The 20,794-nt window shown below is 41.2% G+C and overlaps 1 protein-coding gene across 1 annotated transcript; it reads left to right on the top strand.

The window, feature by feature from the left end:
- Nucleotides 1-1,436: 1,436 nt before the first annotated feature.
- On the top strand, nucleotides 1,437-20,345 carry ednraa (endothelin receptor type Aa). The gene is made up of 8 exons (XM_079552723.1): nucleotides 1,437-1,831; nucleotides 6,942-7,458; nucleotides 11,556-11,683; nucleotides 13,581-13,779; nucleotides 15,759-15,911; nucleotides 16,015-16,148; nucleotides 16,231-16,339; nucleotides 16,908-20,345. The coding sequence occupies exons 2-8, from the start codon at nucleotides 7,003-7,005 to the stop codon at nucleotides 17,043-17,045; spliced, it is 1,317 nt and encodes a 438-aa protein (XP_079408849.1). The 5' UTR covers nucleotides 1,437-1,831; nucleotides 6,942-7,002; the 3' UTR covers nucleotides 17,046-20,345.
- Nucleotides 20,346-20,794: the final 449 nt, after the last annotated feature.

The raw sequence follows: 20,794 nt of genomic DNA, 5'->3' as shown, positions 1-20,794 counted from the left end.
AATGCGGTGACTTTGATCGGCCTCTTCCTGCTTTCAGCTCACGTCATGATAAACGCTCTGTATTGGAATCTATAATGGACACGGGCCATCCTCCCCCGGACTGCCTTTTGCATGTTCAGCCTTTCAGCCACTCGGTCTATGATTTATGGACAACGGTCAGTGATGGTCGAAGGCGAAGAAGTCATGTGTTAAGAGAGCAAGTCGAAAAGTTTTGCTCTGTAATTATTCTTAGTTTGTATTAAATGACTGGCGACACAGCTTCTAGCAATACAACGCTAACAGATCGATGGTTCATGGCTAAAATGGGAGCTTAAACATGTTAAGCTGTGGCATATCTAACTTGTATTACTCACTCATGAATCCATTCTGCTTCTGTGCATCTCGAGTTTACGTTTCCTGCCATTTCAACATGTGTGGGTACACATACTATGTAAGCTAAATTATATTAGTTTGAAAAAAAGCACTTTTCCTCTATGGTTTCTATTGTAACATAGGGATATCCGCTGAAGCTCCTTTCCCGTAACCTATGCCATTAGCTTAGGTAACTGAGTTAAATAGTTTCTCATGTCTCTGGGATATTCAACTATTAAGTCCAGTTCCAGTAAATGCGTTTGCTTGGTTAGGTTGCCAGAGAATACAAAACACTCTTAGACTTATGTAACAAAAGTGTCGATATCTGTCGATGTTGAACTTCATCCAATATATCGTGGTTAAGCTCAAAGATCGTTGAAGCTCTACGCTCTTTCAGCACTATGACCTCAGAATTGACAAAGCTGTTTCAACCCAAAACTTAGTCTAGAAATTTGGTCACTGAAAGACTGGTCTCGTGTTTGTTTACAAGAGTAAACAAATATGAATGAAAATCTTAGTTTAAGGAAATAATTAGTCATTTTTGTAGCCGTCAAAGAACTTCACCTGCACTGAGAGGTTTGAAGTTGGCAGCTTTGTCAGCAACTGGTGATGATTTAGCAACAGACTCAATACTTCAATACTTATCTGGTCGGGTGGGGTTATTGGTTCCACTCATTGTACTGAGCTAAATTTTGTGTTGTGGACTTCGGCCGATAAATATAGTGTCAAGTTTTGTCAAAGACCCCCATTCTTATTGAGTGACAGCTTCTCTTTCGTAACAGAAACCCTCTCTCCTCTTTCAAATCATCCCTTCTCCTTGGCTTCGGTCCACCACATAATTCCACCTTGCAAAGCACAAGCATTATGCCAAGTCTATAAATCTTTTGCCCCATCTCTTGTCCTATCTAACCTCTATAACATTAAAGATGCTGGGGCCACCCACCATGTTTGGAAGGAGTCACCCCCCTCATCCTTCAACTCTTATCTCTGCCAAGGAAACAGTTGCTTGTAACGTATACGCCACATACTGAAATCAGGGAAGAAGGTAGGCGGGCTTTTCAGCGAAAGGGCAGGTTGGAGGGACGTCCTTTTGCCCCCCCCCCTTCCTATGTGGCTGTCAGCGCGCGGGGAGACTGATCCAGTGGGGGTGAACGTTTTTTTTGTTTTGTTTTTTTGCTCCAAAGGGGAGGCGGAGAATTACAATCCCACCCAGCTTAAGTGTCTCTCCGGTACTTTGACATGCAGCTAAGTCTCCACAGGAAACTTCCCAAGCCATAATGCAGCAGCCGCAGCAGCAGCAGAAGAAGAAGCAGGCAGACGCCGGGCTGCGCTGCTCAAACCATTTGGGATAAGCTGCGCCTTTGATAGCGCGTTAATTACTCATGTGATGTGATACAGATGTCTGGGGGCCGAAAGTTTGCCTGACGCTTTTTTTTTTCCAAAAGGGGGGCAACGAAAGCAGAGCAAGCAGCAGCAGTAGGTAGGTGAAAAAGCTCATGTATCTATTATTGATGGAGGGGCGCTTGTCACATATCCCAGTAGTGTGATGCTACTTGAAGGGCTGGCTGCTAAATAGTTCTTTGTGTACTCGGTGACAGCTGGGACTTTGAAAAGGAAGAACCGGGGGGCGAGAGCGGTTGCCTGTACTTTGTGACATGATGAAAAGGGCGCTGCGATGACAGTGACAGCCGCAAACTTTTGAGTTGCGGGAGGAAACGAATGGAGATTGCAGGATTTTTTTCGCGGGATGACTTTGCTTTAGTATAATGTGGCGAATTGGCTCTCGTTCAGTTTGTTGATGCTTGATAGTAATTAAAGGAAAGAGCACAACGGTCGAGAAAGAAAGAAGGAAAGAAAGAAAGAAAGAAAGAAAGAAAGAAAGAAAGAAAGAAAGAAAGAAAGAAAGAAAGAAAGAAAGAAAGAAAGAACTGGAGTAGTATTTATCAACTTCATTCTTACAGTTTTGAGAAGTCCTGTTCACTTTGTTTCCGTCTTGTACTGTTGACTGCTTCGTGGATTTTGTTTTGCGTCCTCCACATTTTTTATCTGATTATAATTATTTATTTATTTATTTTAGGAGCTTTGGCCCATAGGCTTTATGGGATATAGGACAGCAAGGTAAAAGAAGGGGGGAAAGACATTCGGCAACCTGTCGGAGTCAGGACGCTGAGAACATTTGAATTATGGTGTTTGAGGTCCTATAAAAGCATATTGATGGTTATAGATTAGTCTGTAAGAAAAATCATGATGAAAGAGTTACTTGACAAAATAGGAAACAATGTTTAGCTATTTGGTGCGGGTCGATGTTCAGCTCTGCATTTGAAAAGGGATCAGGGGCAAGACTGAACTTTTGCGCCCTCTCGAGCGCACATGTACAAAGCCTTTTTCAGAATGTTTTTGACCCAAGACCCAAGCTGTATTTTTCTATTCCAATCCTTTTGGACATACTCTGGAAATGATCATTGTTGTATTATGTTACTATTTATTCATAAAACAAAAAAATTGAATCATGAATTATGTGTGCACAGTTATATTTGAAGAGTAACCTCTACTTCTGAAGTAAATTTACGAATTTTCACCACAATATTACATGGCTCCCCGGAGGCGTTAAAAAAACAGGGGAGGGTTTGTTTGAATGTTTGAAATTTCTAGTTTCCAACACAAAAATTGAACAAAAAGTGTAGATGGCGGGAGCATGGACCTCATGGGGTTCATAAATGAAGGCGCAATTCGGCGCCTCCTCCAGCAGATGGTGCTCTCGGCGGCCACCTATGTCGCCTCAGGAAGAGATTTGCCCTGAAAGGGACAAATCCAATGGCCGCTGGCTGCTCTGCTTCGAGGCCATGACACTAGGGGCTGCCATTGCTGTATGACCTCCATATAGTCGTGAGTCACCCATTGGAAAGCATTGCACTTTAGACACGTTAAAAACAACTTTAAAGCCTAATTTCTAAACTTTTCCTAAACTTTCTACAGCTAGATATTCCTCCTGTGATAATGCTGGGTTAGTTACAATTAAAGAAACCAGGCTGGTTTTCTTAAGAAACATTTGACAAATCTCATATATTAATGAGGGCCGGACTTTGACAGGCCGTTAGCATTAGAGCTAATGGCGCGGCTACGACTGAACTACATGCCCCGTGAGGGCAGAGTCTACAGTGAAGGACCCGCCCTTAGGCCCTTTTTAGCAACATGCCCCGTCACAGCAGAGTAGGAGGAGTCTGTAAATCCGCCATGATTTCCCACCCTGAATGTAGTCATTATGGTAAACGGGGAAACAGGAGGAGCTGTATATGTTTTATTATGGTCTACGGACAAAGACAAGATCTTATTAAGATTTCAGTAAAATCGTGCCGTAGTCTCATAATAGATTTCTAAAGTTTGAGCCAGTGTGAACTCTCTAAATCCCATCATTGGAGTAGAGATTGCATATTTCGGTAGGTTGTGTTTGTTTGGCTGGATGTGGAAAAAAGGAGGCAAAGAATGCTAATGTTTAACAGTGAGAAAGTGGGTTTTGATTGCGAGCTGATGTTAACACGGAGTAGCCCTCCAGCCGTGCTTTTCATGTAAAAAACTAAACAAAGGAAAAACCTCCCTTGTTTTGGGGCCGCATGTTTGAAACCGGGTTAAATTGGAAACAGGCAGAACGCAAAAACCGAGGGGGTGATACGCGCATTGGTTACACTGGAAATGCACCACAAATGGACAACAAGTCAAGAGTGCAGAAGAAACAATCTTGACATAAAGACACAACTGTGGGCTTTATCAGGAACATATGGGTTTGGAAGTGGGGTACTGGTTGAATGTTCGATGCCCACAGTGTGGATTGTGTGATCCTTCACAATCCACACTGTGGGCATCGTACATTCAACCAGTACCCCACTTCAGAACCCATATGTTCCTGATTTTAAGCTTGTACCTATTTTTTTTAGTGAAGGAAGTGAGAGAAATCCATTTTGTCTCCCTGCAGTCTTGTATTGCCAGATATTTGTGGAATAAGGAGACTACTGTGTCCGATGTTACAAAACAATTAACAACTGGCGGAAGTTGACAGTGACATTAACAGTAAACATTGCCGGGTCACTCCGCTCCCTGGACGTGGTGATACGTGCTCATAAACTCATCCCCACAAACAATCTGGCCCCGCATCTAACAGTTTAAGAGAAGACTTTGTTTCTTTTTTCGAAGTATAAAAAAAATGGGTACAAGGCCTTTAATACCATTTGAAGCTTTGTACATTAGTTTCATGTACAGTGCAGTACCCTGGGGTTCACAGTAGCCTGGCCAGCCAGACTACACACTTTTCCAATCCATTACAAAGTTGTGTAGTCTGGCAGACAATGAGTTCTGAAGAGCATGATTGACAGGCCGGTTAACCAATCAGAGAAAAGAAACTGTCCGTCCAACGTGGTGCTTATACTGTCAACTTTAAAGGAATAGGCCACCGTTTTTACATACTGAGATATGTTCTTACCTTGGCTTATACGAGTTGATGCATAACTGTCGAACCCTATCTTTGTAGAGCTGAGCCTACTGAAAATCCATGATCTTGTTGATCGAAATACATTAGTAATAGTGTACAAAGCATATCATAATCTTCTCCCTCCTCCCATCCAGGAGCTTTTTGAACACAGGAAAAGTCAGTATAACCTCCGAGGAACTGCTATTTTCAAAAAAGCAAAAGCTAAAAAGAATAAAAAGAGTCGATGTATTTCTGTAAGAGGTGTTAATCTGTGGAACGACCTGGAAGATCAGTTGAAACAGTCCCAAACAGTCAAAGCTTTCAAAACGTTGTTTAAAGCTTCTAAAATTCAAGAATATATAAGCTTAGGAGGAATAAAGTAAGAAAAATAAATAAAAAATAATAATGATGACATGATTTAGTTTCAACTAAATTAACATTAAACAAATGTATGTATACATATTTGTTGGAATATTGAAATATACTAACTTCAGATACATGTTTTTTTCTCTTCTGTTTAACACTTGATATTGTTCATTATTAATGTTTCTGTTTTGTTTTTGTTTTCTCTCGTGGAAGTCTGTAAACTGGGTTAGGCGTTATAAGTTTTCACTTCAGCCTAAACCCTTTCGGTCGGGTTGTCCACAAAGAATTGGAAATGTATTTACGTTTAAAGGAATGAACAGACCGAATAAACTACTACTACTACTTTGTGCGTGCACTCAGTCACAAATGTTGTTAGTGTTTATCCTTTCCCAGCATATTCCTACAGCTCCAAACTGGGGTGAAGGTAGAAGCGACCAAGCTGTTCCACGTTTTCACTATTTAAATACAGTTACGTGAAAAGTTACACGATCCAAGTCTAGTTACACAAAATTAATCTCTTAACCCCCTCCTGAACCGAGCATATTTTCTCCAGTTTGGCTTTTCCCAAATCTGAAAGCTCCTTGAACAAAGCGCCGAAATAGCGACGAAAACGAGAATGAAAACGCAACAAGAAAAGTGATAACAAACAAAAAAAATTTTTTTTTTAAACGTGCCGGAAAAGCAACAAAAACACCATAAAAAAGTGACTAAAAAGTGACAAAAAACATGACAAAAACACGACACAAAAAAGTGTTGAAAAGCAAGGAATAATAGCAATGAAGAAAGCACAAAAAACAGACAAAAAGAGACAAAAACGCATTGACACAATCAGTTTTGTACGTCTTTCCAATGATGCAGTAAGCTCCAGTCGAGAAGCGTTTAGATTTGGGTAAAGCTGAACTGGAGAAAATGAGCTCGGTTAAAGAGACTAGAGGCAAGTTGGTCATTTTATCCTCACTACTGCCACCTCAGGTCATACGTGTAACTGCACCTTCTATATTAAGCTCGTGCATGACTTCGGGCCCAAAGTAACAACTTCTTGAGTGACAGTGCAGGATTTTAGAGGCAGTTGTGGTGAACAGGTCTGAGCTCATTCTACACATTAGGACATGGCTGGAACATGTAGTGGGAAGAAAATACTTAGTTTGAACATTTTAAAACTCTGTATAGTCTCTTTAAGGTGGATGGGCAAGAGGTCAATGTAAATAATGGATTACTTTCACTTAGCAATATTTCCAATTTCACAAATAATAATAATAATAATACATTTTATTTAAAAGCGCCTTTCAGAACACCCAAGGACACATTAAAAACATTAAAAACAAGAGCAACAGAGTACAAATGATTGAGAAGGTGAGCGCGTAGCTAGGTGGTGTAGGACTGTCTAAACAGGTGAGTTTTGAGTTTGGATTTGAAGACGTAATGTACCATAAAACAATATTTTTTCACTTAATAGTAATAATAATATTTGAACAGCCTCTTAGTTCCCTGCACTGCGCTCATTAGCAGGGCCTACAGCGACTATAACCAGAGCTGGCATTTCCCATCTGTGGCTCTATGGCGAAACCTTTATTAATTATGTACAAAGATGTTCAACTCGCACGATTTAAACAGGACAGTAAGCTGACAAACTCTCTTGTCGCTGACATATCGGATCCCAGTCTCCCAGCTTACTTAGATTGTAATAACTTATAACTCTATGTTTTTTTCCCCCCTCGGCTGCAAATTGATTCCCTCTTTGTTATTTGTTTTCTTTTCGCAGCGGTGATATATTGGGACAGCCCTTCCTATCAGTCAAATCAAAGCAGAGCACACGTTCCATAATGGGGCCCCCAGCTGCGCGTGTGTTGCTGCTAATCTCCTGCATGGCGGCCAGTGCAATCTGCCAGATAAACAAAGCTGAAGACGAGGAGAAGCTTCAACCGCTGTCGCTGATGCACTCTACTATCCAGTCTCCGGGTTTGTACACCACCACTACGGATCCATCATCGGGGCCGCTGGTGCAAAGAGTCGTGGCGTCCTCAAATGGGACGGAAATCAAAAATCTCAGGGCGCCCCCGGCCTGCACGATGCCGACGAAAATAAATGTTTACTTCAGGTACATCAACACGGTCATCTCCATCGCGGTGTTTGTGGTGGGGCTGGTGGGCAACGCCACTCTGCTGAGGATCATATACCAGAACAAGTGCATGCGGAATGGGCCCAACGCGCTGATAGCCAGTCTGGCCCTGGGAGACCTCCTGTACCTGACCATAGAAAAACCCATCAACGTCTTCAAGGTAAATATCATGTTAATGTTCGCTGCAGTAACACTGGGGGTCAGTAGGGGGAGTAGTGAGTAGATGATGGATTAACAAAGCAGCAGAAGTAGATGTTAATGCCTGATTTTTGTTTACCCAGTAGTTTTTCTTCGTCTGTCTTGTACAAGCAAAACAGTTATAACAATTTTGCACTCGTTCTGTAAACAAAAAAATCTTTTTTAGGGCCTTTAACTATGCATCCTGTTTGTGGTTTTCAATTTCCTCCATAAATCATAAATAGAGGCTTTTTATTACTATGAACATTAATAGATCTGAATTTTCCATATGCTTTTCTGTTTAGTCATGACTTAGTCCAGGTTAAAGTTGGCCATTTTATACTCACTACTGCCACCTCAGGTCATACTTGTAACTGCAGCTTCTATATAAAGCTTGTGCATGACGGCAATTCGGACCCGAAGTAACAACCTTTTGAGTGACAGTGCAGGATTTTAGAGGCAGTTGTGGTGAACAGGTCTGGGCTCATTCTACACATTAGGACATGGCTGGAACATGTATGGGGAGGAAAATACATAATTTTAACAGTTTTAAACTTCGTATAGTCCCTTTAAAGAGACAATTTCAATTGCGCATGCCTTGACGTACTTTACGGATTTACATGATGACTGACGCTGTGTCATGGACTGCAGTAAGTTTTTTTATTGTGAAATATTCGAGGCGGGACGAGGGGGGGGGGGGGCCAGCGAGAGAGAGAGAGAGTGTGGCCAGACGGGAAAGTGTAATCAGTGGACGCTGTTATCTTCCTGGTGCTGGCCGACTGGTGATGAGAGGAGCTGGATACGGCAGGCTTAAATAAACACAGGAATCCGCCTGTTGTCACACATGCCAGTGGCCTTGTGCTGACCTGGGACATTAGTCACTGAGCCTTATCTTTAATCTTGTTTGGAAAAAAACACTCAGAGCCGCGCAAGTGATAAATGACAAATATGGAGCTTTTTAATTTTTTTTCTCACAGCGACAGAGGCTTTGGGAGTAAGAGCTTAAATAAACTGTAAATGTTGATGCCTGGCTAGTAAATCTAAATATAACCACTGAGTGTCTCTCTCTCATCTGGCCAGACACTCTTTAATCCTTCTTCGTCTGCACAGTCCAGTTTTCAAGCAACTGAAAAATAGCTTGTAATTGACTGTAACTTTGTAGAGCTGCACAAAAACAGAAGTAGGTTCAGCCATAAGATTTTGACTTTTTAGAGCTTAATGTTTGAGCTAAAATATCTGTAAAAAGCCAATTGTTTGGTTCATCATTGGTGTTATGTGCAGTTATTGTAAAGTATCCCTTTAAATTTTACTGCATTATGAAAAAAGTTACATCAAAATGAGAGAAAATGTGTTTTTTTTACAGAGTGAACATTGTATTATATTACATCTGTTTACATAATACTGCGCTTTGCTATTACAAAAAAAACATGCGGGGTTTAGACATCACCAAGATTGATCATTAAAGTGCTTTTGGTCCCACTTGGGGCTTTGTGGTTGGTTGTTTTTCTACTACACCCCAAATGTTTGAATAACCATGGAAGTTTACACATCTGCTGTCTTCATGCGGCATCATGACGTTTAAAAATAGACAACGCCCATTAAGTGCAATAGAAAAACAAACTTTATGTAAGAACAAAGAGATCGGGTTTGGGATATGGCAACGTTTTCCAAAAATAATCAGCTACTTCTCCATTCAAAACAATGACGCGAGCTCTTTCCTCTTTACGACCGGTCGTACCCCTGGCGTAAGCAAACACAAGGTCTGCACCATGTTGTGCGCCTCTTCCTTTGGCTTCAGCTTAAACAATAGGATTTTCACACAGGTTATATCCTACTGTAACCACCCTGCCAAGTCCCACTTTACTGAAAAAACAAAGCTCCCTACTCACAGCCTTGACTTATAGGCCCAAAGGAGTAATAGTGGAAACTGCTCAAACAATAAAGCCTATTTTTACATGCCATTCATACAAGACAGTGCTCTTACTATGGGCAGATATGCGGAAATACTTTTAGTTTAATTCATATTTTAAATGTACTAGATCAGTATAAGTACAGCCTGCTGCTCAAATAGTACTTGTTGATGAAGCCTCTAGAGATGAGAGTCAAAACGTCCCTGACACTAAAACAACAATGTGCAGACAACGGCTTTTCAACCTTTCTCACGGATGGGAAAACTCCTGTACGACCGAAAGCTTACACAAACATTTACTAAAATGATTGGATTTGAACGTGGCACTCTTTAACTGATGCCAGAGCTCGACATTTGTGACCGACATTAAAATAGTGGCATGCCATTTGTTGTGGTTGGCACAAACATGAAGGACATTTAACGTTGTTCAGCCTAAGCTGGCAGTAGATCATGAAGGGATTATTTAGTTAGTTGTCAGATGATGAGAAGAACGAACCAGTTTTAGTGACACAATGTAGCCTGAGAAAAACACATCAAATAAACTCCTATCTTCCATTATAACACTGCGCAGATCGCAGTAGAATATGCCTGTAGCGGCCAAAACGCCCTGAGCAATGTCCGCTCTGAGAGCAGTGTTTTAAGGCATAAAAATACTGAGTTCCAAAGAGTTTATTGGCATAACCTTCAGCCATCAACAAACCAGGAAATACACAGCTTCTCCATAGGCACAAACAACACGGTCGAAAAACGGTTTATCTCTACACTGCAATACCTGTGTGCCCTTGACTCTGCCTTTTTATAGGGCAGGTAGGCTAATCATAAGATACACACACACAGCGCCACACAGTGGCAGGAAGCTCAAACGTAATGCAGCACATAAATGGCTCCAACAATGCCTCAGAAATTAACTACTGTTAGCTTGGACACCAAAGCTATTTGATAAAATTCTAGATTTTATTGATCCATGGCTCGTTGACATGGCAAACGTGGCGGCCATTGTGACTAGGCTAACCCCTATAGCAAACAATGCAAAACCTGGAGCAACATTTTCATTGATTCAACAACAGAATGTGAGACACTCAGTGTTTGTGATTGGTTTATTACTTCTAGGTCGAGGTATCTCAGTTGGGATGTAATTTCTTTGAAATGTTTAGCTGCATTAGCAATCTTTTCTCCATTAATTCCCAGGGTTTAGTGGTTAGCATTCAGGTGGTTAGTATTCATTATATCTCTGCCCCATGTTCAATAACTATTGGTCATGTGTGCTAAAAAGAACAGAGATTGTTATATTTTATATAAATAGAAGTGAATGATTTGAAGTGTTTGACAGAGGAAAATCCATGTGAAGATGTAGCTTAAGTCTCTTTTCTTTCCAGATATGACATAAGGTCAGGTCAGTCACAATTATCAAAGAGTCATGAAATAACTGAAAATAGATCAGTAGTAGTATCAAGGAAATACGTGTTTTCGACATTTTTTTCCCTTTTGTTTACATTGCACTGGGTTAGAAGGGCCAGTCACAACATGGCTGCCAGAATTGCCATTCGCTCCAACGGATTACTATGGACATGTCCTATCTAGAGTTGTATTAAATATCTTTAACTGTGATGTTAGTTGAACACATTGAAGACATGGATCCAGATCTTGTGCCTGGTGAAAGGACAGCGCAAACTCTAACTCGATGACTGAACTTTTTGGGTGGCACAGCACAGTCGCCTACAGCCGATCCCGCGGTGGTGTGGATCGGCACTCACTCGGCCGTAATTGCATTAACGCGACCAAAACAAAAGCACATGTTCACCCCCCTACTCCCCCACAACCCCTCTCCTTGGCCCCTTCCCGGCCGTGGAGTCTGGTTGGAGGAAAAAGACTGTTGTACATAACACCGCCATTGGCCATGAGTCTCCAGTCCACGTAATTCCTACTTAAATGCGCTAAGTCTGGAGTGGCAAGATGTCAAAGTGCACAACCTGTTTGTGCTCTATTACATTTTTCCAATCGTTAGCATGAATCGCTTACAGCAGCTAGCGAACAATGCTAGACGCCCCATTCAGCCTGCTCTGTTTGTTAGTTACACCAAGTATTTCATTCTCGTAAGCACGGACAGAAAAATCGTAACACAAGAAAATCAAACTGAAAATAATGCTCATAATCTTTTGTCTTTCTGGCAGCTACTGGAATCACGCTGGCCCTTCGCAGAGACCGCTTTCGGCCTGTTTTTGTGCAAGCTGGTGCCATTTGTGCAGAAAGCTTCAGTCGGCATAACTGTCCTAAATCTGTGTGCCCTCAGCGTGGACAGGTAAGTCCAGGCCTGTTTAATCCAATGCCAAATCTTGTTCTCCTTTCTCTTTTTTTTTAAGTGCCCCATGTTTGGACACATTTCTACCTCATGTTAGTAAAGACTTACAATAACAGCCTATTGCTTGTATGGAAAACTCTCTCACTTTCAATTCGAGCTCTTGGAATAGATATCTGACGGCCTGGCTGTCAATAGATTTTTGAAATAACAATTTAGCAGCATGGCTATTGCCCACACGATGCTAACAGATAGATGCTTGGCCGTGCCTTGCCTACTGCTGAATGAATGAAAAACACACAGTCTGAGCACTTTGTTTGAGTTGAAGACTTGAGATGAAGACCTTCCAAAACGCTTTGGACTTGTGTGAGTGTTTTGAAGTGCAACGATTGATTAACCGCTTGAAGAATGTCGCCAAATGACCTCTGTAAAGTTTGCTCAGTACGAAATGAAAGTTGCCATGTAGGGAAGGAAAGCTAATATGATGTCAGCCTCAGTTCACCACAGAAAAAACATGGCCCACATTATGAATCGCTATCAAGGGAATTACGCCAGAGCTGACGGGGGGTAAACCAGGGGCATCACAGAGGAGGATATGAGGAGGCTTTGAAACTTTATTAGCAATCAGGGTTTAGCCTACATTTTACATGCACTATGCTATGCTTGCCTGTGGTTATAGGCCAGTAGAGGAATTGAGCAAACCAGCCCATATGATAAGAATTTGTGACGCCATTAAGATTATGAAAGTTAGTGCCAGATTTTCATTAGAAAACAGACATGACTTCTCCTGCAAAACTTTATCAGAAACATTTTACATGATACAGCACACTGCAATAGGGCCTCCAAAGGTTCACTCTATCAGCCAATGGAAATATCTAGTCTTTTAATAGCCACATTACCTAATGCACGTACACTTTATGATGTTCATATTAATAATTCCATATTATATGCAGATGTACTTTTAGAGAGACCTTAACAGAGTTGCTATGGTAAATAAATGATGAATTGGAAGTGAGGCTGCATTGTCCTGTTGATAAGAGCACTTGTGCTGTAGAGGCTCTGAGAGTCATCGTGGCAGACATATCTAATGGGCGTATTCTGAGAAAAGGCGGCTGCCTGCAGTGCTATTTACTTGTGTACGAGAGCAGATGCTCTTCGTTTGTTTTCAGGATATGTGCAGCTCATATAAGTGGTGTATTATAGATGTACTTGAGTCTCTTTTGTATCTTTTCAATGTTGGAGGAAGAGGAAAAAGGTGGATACATTACCACTTAGTGAAATATGGATGCCACCATGTTGTTCTACAGAGAAATTCAAATGTGTCATGAAAAATATATTGTTTTGGCCATAAAATCTTGATGCAGGGTTTTACTAAAACATTTCGACAAGTGGTTTCCATTAATGAAACAAACAAGCAAACAAGTATGGAGTACATGAGAGACGGCAGCCAACAGGCCCTTCTGCCAACGCGGGCCAGTCTGGAGGCTTCACAAAAATATAAATATTAGATATTTAAAATAAACAATTGATCATCTCGCTTCATTAAAGCTTAACATTTTCATAATCTTGCTGACAGAGTCTTTTGTTGTGTTTGGTGCGCTGCCATGCAAGTCGAGAGTAGCAAGTATAAAAGCAGATTATAGATTTGAGTAATACTTTTTATACTTTCTCTTGGGTGCCTTTTTACTGCAGATATACAGAACCTTCTATTTTGTAATCAAGATGTCACATTGTACATCTTAAGCAAGTCCATGTTTCCCCAAGTCTTCTTCGAACGGGGTTGTCTGGGGTTCATTCAACTGTTCTTGGGCAAGGCACTGGTTTTGTATTACTAAGCAATACCAACAATACAGTCTGCAGTCCACTTCAACACTCATGAGCCTGTATCTTTCTGTGGCAGGTACCGTGCAGTGGCTTCCTGGAGCAGAGTGCAGGGCGTGGGCATCCCCCTCTTCACTGTCATCGAGATCGTGTCTATCTGGGTGCTCTCTCTCCTCCTCGCCGTCCCGGAGGCCGTCGGTTTTGACATTGTCACGTTCACGTACCGAAACCAGACCCTTCGCACCTGCATGCTCAAACCCAAGTCAGACTTCATTGTGGTAAACCATCTCCCTTTGTGTCTTATCAAAACTGATTAGAGAATGACACTTCAGTCGTGTTTTTTTTTTTTTTGCCGTTTTGCTTTCAATTTCGAGGAGTGCAAATATGCAGAGTTTGAATGTGATAGACAAAACTCTCGTGTGAAAACATCTCAAACTGAAAGTGCTTCTTCAGGGTTGAAATTCCTCTGTTTGGTTGTTTGGATAAAGGCCGAGAGTCTCTAATGGGCGGCTGGCACACTCACATGAGCTATTAGGGCTTATTTATAGAGCCTGTAAAATCAAATGGCATATCCTGTGATAAACGCAGATGTAAAAAGGCTTTGATACTTGATAAAAGGTTTTAAAAGCAATAAAAAACATACTGTAGAGTAAGTTGAACCTAATTAAAAATAATAAATAATATAATCACAAAAAATGTCAAGTTTAACGAACAACCAAATGCATCAGGAAATGGACTTCAAGTTTAATGCGCCTCAATATAACAGCAATTAACACGAAATGAACTCTACGGACATAAACTAATCCATAAACGGAGTCTACTCTTCCCAAGCTTATACCCACTTTTTCTTTCACAACAATCGGCCATATCTTTTCAGTTTTAGAGGTGAACTAAGATGCATGATGAAGAGAAAGTGATAAGCACAGTTACAGTGGGCGTAGTGTTTGCCTTTTTCACACAATCTTTCCTCTGATCTGATCCTCTGAATCTGCCCATGAGGAAATCAACCAAAAAATCCTGGCTAAAGTTTAGGCTCTAGAGTTGTCTGGGGCCTGTGTCTCCTCTTCACTGCTCAGGGAACAGGGGCGGAGCTGACACGTGCAGCAGAGGGACTGGGCCCCCACAGCAGAGGGACTGAGGGGCCCCACTGGGAAACAAACATGATTTTGACACAAGATAAAAAAAATAATAAATAAATAAAGATAAATGTAGCCTATAGTTGCAGCGATAAAAAATAATGTTGCTTTTCTTTTTGTATTTTTTAAGGAAAGTAATCATAATGTAGACAGTTCTGATTTTCATCCCTGTATAAGGCTTATTTAAACAGCATATTCTAAAATACATCAGATTGCACTAAATGTATTTATTGTAAAAATAAAGTAATTAAAAGTATTAAATTAAAAGTGCTTAATATGTAAATACAGATCACGAGATGCAGGCTCGCTCTCATTTGTCGGAGTTCTATGACTTCAAGGAACTGGTCTACTCTGTCGAAAAGTCTTACGGCGATTACGACCCGCTCAGAGCACATAATTGAGCGCAGGCCAAGTGCAATTACAGAGGCCTGTGCGCCTGAAGCCACATGTGTTTGTGTGCCACATGCATGCGCTCTCAAATATCCGCTCCACAATGCTCCGCATCGTAAAAAAAAAAAGAAAACGCGCCGAGAAAAAGCACCAAAGAAAATGTTTGGTCTGAGAGTGTGTTTACCGCGTGGGGAAAACCGCAGAGAACAGGGTGGCCTTATTACCACAGTGAAATTAGAAGAAGGTGCTTATAACGATGCACACAAGCAGCAGCCAAGTGTGAAGCTGGGAGGGCAGGGTGAGGCTGGAGGATAGGATGAGGACGTTTTTCTCTTTTTATGAACACATTTTAGACACCTTTTTTTGTTGTTGCTATTCTATGCTTCTCTGGCTCATGTTTGTTGCCCTTGTCCCAGCTTTTTTGTTGCCGTGATCCACATATTTCTTGAAAAGTCCCTTATTTTGGCCCTTTTGGAAGTTTTTGAAGCAGCCGATGTATCTTTTCTAGCGGGACATACCCAAACAATTACTCCAAGAAAAATAATGGTACATAGAGATGCTGATTTCAAGTGGAAGTAAAACGTATAGTCTCCCAAGTAATTACTCCAGTGAGAGTGGTACAGTATTAGCAAAAAGACTAAGATATGTCTAATATGTTGGAAATAAGCACAAGAGTTCCTCAAGTAAATGTACAAAATGATTTCTATTGTGCTGCTTTGTTTTGCTGTTAGTTTTACAAAGACGCAAAGGACTGGTGGCTGTTTGGGTTCTACTTCTGTGTGCCCCTGACCTGCACCGCCATCTTTTACACCCTGATGACTCTGGAGATGCTCAACCACAGGAACGGCAGCCTGCGGATAGCCCTCAGCGAGCACCTCAAACAGGTCACACAAATGACAACCTTAAAACTGACACAGAATAGAAAGTGAAACAAAGATCTTGCTATCATGCTTCCCCATCCTCAACCTGCCTGTTTTCCTTTCGCAGAGGAGGGAGGTGGCCAAGGCGGTCTTCTGTTTAGTCCTGATATTCGCCTTGTGCTGGTTCCCACTGCATCTGAGCAGGATTCTCAAGAAGCTGGTGTACCATCCCAACGATGAGTCGCGCTGTGAATTTTTCAAGTGAGTCACTGTCACCAACAGGTCCGTGTGAGAGAAGAAAACGCAGGATATTTGGCCTCTAACTGATTCCTGTCCCTTTCAGTTTCCTTTTGGTTCTTGACTACGTCGGCAGCAACCTTGCGACCATCAACTCCTGCATCAATCCCATCATACTGTACTTTGTGAGCAAGAAGTTCAAGAACTGCTTCAAGGTAATTCATCTTGAGCTCTTGGCAAAACGAACTTCGCCATCGTCACTGAGTTTCTCTGCATGTGGGAGATTTTTTTAGTTAGAGAGTTGGTTCAGTCATCTGTCAAAAGACCTTTAGATACATTTCCTCGAAGTCGATAATGTTTACAAATCAGATCCCTCTGTGGGACATATCAGTTTCCTTCAAAGGTTAACTCTGATGATAGGTAGTTCAAACCCTAACAAGATTGACCAATTCCTGTGGCCCATGACCTTCTTGACATGTTTCTCCAACCTATGGAAGCAGGTTTATCTATGTCCCTGACTTACAACACTTCTGGCCCGAAGTATAGCTTAGGTTAACAGCAGAATGACTCAGAGTCTGCGATACACAGGGATGACTCGTAATGAGCAGCTTTTACGTCCGTCTAGCGTGAGCTCACTGTCTCAGGTTGGTCTTGCAAACGTCAAAGCGGGCCTCTTTGAGAAAAACCATGCCCCGACTTCTCACGTAGCGCACATGAAGCGCTCGCGTCATGTATCGTGTTCTTCTCGTAATGTTTATCTTTCCCACATGTTTTTTTTCCCAGTCCTGCCTGTGCTGCTGGTGCTACTCCGACAACCAAGTGAGCAGCATCGGCCAAATGAACGGAACCAGCGTCCAGTGCAAGAGCCCCGAGCCCAACAACCTCCACATGGACCGCAGTTTAAGGAAAGACAGCGACTGAAGAGAGAATTCCATCAAGAAAAGACTATTCCGTCAAGGGGCACTTGCGGACAGCAATGCTAAAGAAACAAAAATGAGGAGTTCATCGTGAGTAAATGTGCTACCCGTAAAGTCCCAAAGAGCAGTCAACAAATGTCCCTTACTGCTTCCCCGTGGTAGTATTATTGATATTCACCAAAAGACTTAAAAGACTTAAAATCCAAAAACAAATCTACTTCAGGGCTGAATCCATAACAGTAAAGCGTACATTGTATCATGGGATTGCTAGGAAAACTTGCCTTTATGGCAAAGTCCGACATTTTGAACTTTAACATGCTCATGTCAGTGCACAAGCATTGTCCCATTTTTAAATATGTAAATAAAATGAATACTATTAAGTCCAGGGAAGAAATGTTCATACTCACCCCTAGTGGGTGGAGTCAGCATCATTTCTCAAACCTCTATTTAGTTTAGTTTATATAGACATAATATATAATAGACATCTATTCCTCACTCCTCCGTGTTAACCTTAATGACTAGAGAAGCCATGGTGGCGACTCAATCTCCTCCTACAGCGCACGTTCCTACGGCGAAGTGGCAACATGACTTCCCAGTTCAGTCCATGGCCTGTCAATCAGAGCCAAAAGCTCAATCTTTAACAATCCACGGAACAAAAACCAGCGTGTTTAAACATATGTTATCCCCTTCAGAGTTGTCACAAGAGGAAACTGTATCTGTGGAAAAATGGAGCCATGTTTATAAGCTGTTTCTGGATGATGTAAAGTCTGCATAGGATTTCAGCAATCCTTCTGAACTCACCCCTCGCGAAGGGTCAGAGAAGTGCTGTCTTCATCCGTTGGGTTAGCGTTACTACTTTTCGGATTAGTTCATATGCTAAAACTTTTTATTTCTTTACTGCCCCCATATGGCGGGAGTTAGTACCTTGTTCTCACAACAGTGGTGTAAATACACAATCCAAACAACTTGCTTTTAGATCAATGGCCCATTATTTTTGGAAATGTTTGTGCAGGAAGACAAAGTCAAGCTGTTTTAAGGAGGTAGTGGAAGGACAATGGACTTAGACCTCGACCTAGACCCGGCCTCTCAATAGATGCAACTTTCCTTGAATAAACTCAGAGTATTCCCACACCCCCAGACAGTGACGCAAGCGAGAGGGGGAAACACAGCGGAGACTCTTGATGAGTCGTAAGAGAAACAGTCTTTAACAGGATACAGCTGAACTGTAGCTATAAATTACTCTCATCCATCAGTAGCTGAGTGTGCTATTCCTGTAAAAAGGGCAGTACTTCAGGGAAAGATGCGTCGAGCGACCTGAGGAAGGAAGCATCCTTAATGTTCGCTGTCGTAGACGATCTTCGGAGATGAGGAGATGCTTCCAAGGGAACAAATGTGATGAGGATGTTTTCTTGGACATTCATGGAAACATTTTTTTTTGTAAATAGTGCTAGATTTGGTTTGCAATAAGGTCCAGTTTATGTGTCTTAAACTGAACTGAAGCTGAACTGAAACTAAGGTCGGTGAATTACATCAATATGAAATAAAAGGATTTCGCTTTTGCTTGTACATTTGCATAAAACATAGACTTTTTTTCCCATATTTGAGAACAGATGCTGGTGATGTGACAACAGGCCAATTTTATTGCATCAATTTCGTACATTACTGGATCATTTGCAGCATTAGGCCGATAGAAACATAATCACCCACGTTTATTCTTAGAGTAGGTTTTACAGTTTCTCAGGGAGTGCCTACTTGACTGACACATAAGCCCACCATAAACACCTCGCTGAAAAAGAAATAGTTTGAGCTCATGACTCCATCCAGTGACATAAGGTGTCACCCACGACAGCACTTGATATGTCTGCATTTGATTTATGAAGGGACTTTATATAGGATTAAAGGAAGCATATTGCACTTGTGTTCATTATGTTTTTGTTGAATTATGAAACACTTGACAAATGGTTTGTGCCGTATCCATGCACATTCATCAAAAACCAAAGGCTATTATCGATAATTCTGTTTAGGACGGAGGATAGAATTACAAAACAAACAAAAAGAATAAATAATTCAGTAAAATGACAATGACTACTTTGCCGTGAGAACTGTGTTTGACTGATTGGTGTTGTTTTAAAGCCACACTGGTACATTTCAAGTTAGTATGTAGCTTTGTACCAAGAGCAACTAAACTTTGATAAATGGACAAACATGCCAGTCAAACCAAACCTACATCTATAATACTAAGCCAAGAGAGCTATTATTAAAAAGGTTTATCAAAATAAAGCAGTTGGGAAAGGTCTTTTACCTTGCCTGTAGTCAAAGCAAATTAGCACCAACTCCATGGAGTAGACCTGGTGAGATCCCGCTCCCAGCAAAGATACGAGTCAGGCCTGAGGAGAATGAAGACAAATGTAATGAGTGTATTTTAGAGGTGAAATATTCCACAGGGTGACTTTCAGTTGGAGCAGTTGTGGTCCGCCAACATGTGTGACTTTTATCTGATTCATTCCTGATCTTTAAAGCAGTACTAAGTAACTTGTTTACCTTAATAAATCCTTTACGTAGTTCCTCTGAGGGTTATACAAGTGTTAATGGGATGATTAGGGGGGTCTTTCATTTCCTTCTGGTGTCTCTGGCCAGAAAACCACAATTGCAACTTTGCCTACACCGGGTCGGAGTCACCAATACACACTAATGGAATCACGAAGAAGAAGCTAACAGGCTAACGGGCAAAGCTAACAGCAGGCTAGCACCACCTAAACAGTATTTACAGCCAAGTTTGAGTGAAAAAAATGATCTCCATTGTGTAATTGGATGTACAATGTCCCTCTCTCCCTTTGTCTTTTCTGTCAGTGTAGTATTTACTCTCACAGACAATAAATGAGTAAAAAACCGCAACATGCCACGACACCTGCAGTGGCGCTTATGGCCTCTAGGGGCATGAGTTACTTAGTACTGCTTTAATATTAACATCATTGTGCCACTGTACGGCATGCATTACAAGGGTTTTGTTTTGATGCTCGTGTCACCAGTGACCGAGATTATGACACGCCTTCAGTTCCACAACTTTGCTTTTAACCACTGTGACCATGACATTCACTGAGGTATACAGCTATATAACCCACTATATGTGTTTAGTAAACACTTTTATAAAGTGTACATGTATTTATTCATTGTATTGTATCATGTCAGTGTTGTGTGTGATGCACACTCTTGAATTCACTGTAAATATTGTCATGAGACTTAAAGCTAATTACCAAAGAACAGTGTCACTCTGTGTGTGGACAAACCCTCAACATTCATTCAGTGAAGCCAGTTTGTGCTTCTGCTTGATTTTTTTTAAATAATGAAATGTGTAATTCTTAAAACAAATCACATTGGCAAAAGTTACTTACCAAAGCTGTAACAATTGACACAATCTAGTCGTCTAATTTATTTATTTTAATGCTTCTTTATCAAATGTATCGCTACTTTTCAAAAACTGAGGGTCCATATGAGTGATTTCTTATGAATATATCACATAAGTAGAGATAAACGTCTGTATTTGAAGTGTCCAGAATAACACAGCTCATGTTTGTACAGGATTAATTGCCACTATGTGTTACTACATGTTTGTTTTCATTGACTGATTACGATGCTCGCGCTGCTTATACCAATAAATCCATCTTCATCTCCCGTGGATCAAACTGTGGGGTGGATTACACTCTCAAACTAATATTGGTTCTTTGGGAAGCGCAACAGGGCCCCTTCTCAGAG

This window comes from Gobius niger (genome assembly GCF_951799975.1).
Source record: "Gobius niger genome assembly, chromosome: 3".
Classification (NCBI taxonomy): Eukaryota; Metazoa; Chordata; class Actinopteri; order Gobiiformes; family Gobiidae; genus Gobius; species Gobius niger.
Note: the sequence above shows the minus strand (reverse complement) of the source record. Positions and strands in the feature narration are given on the sequence as shown.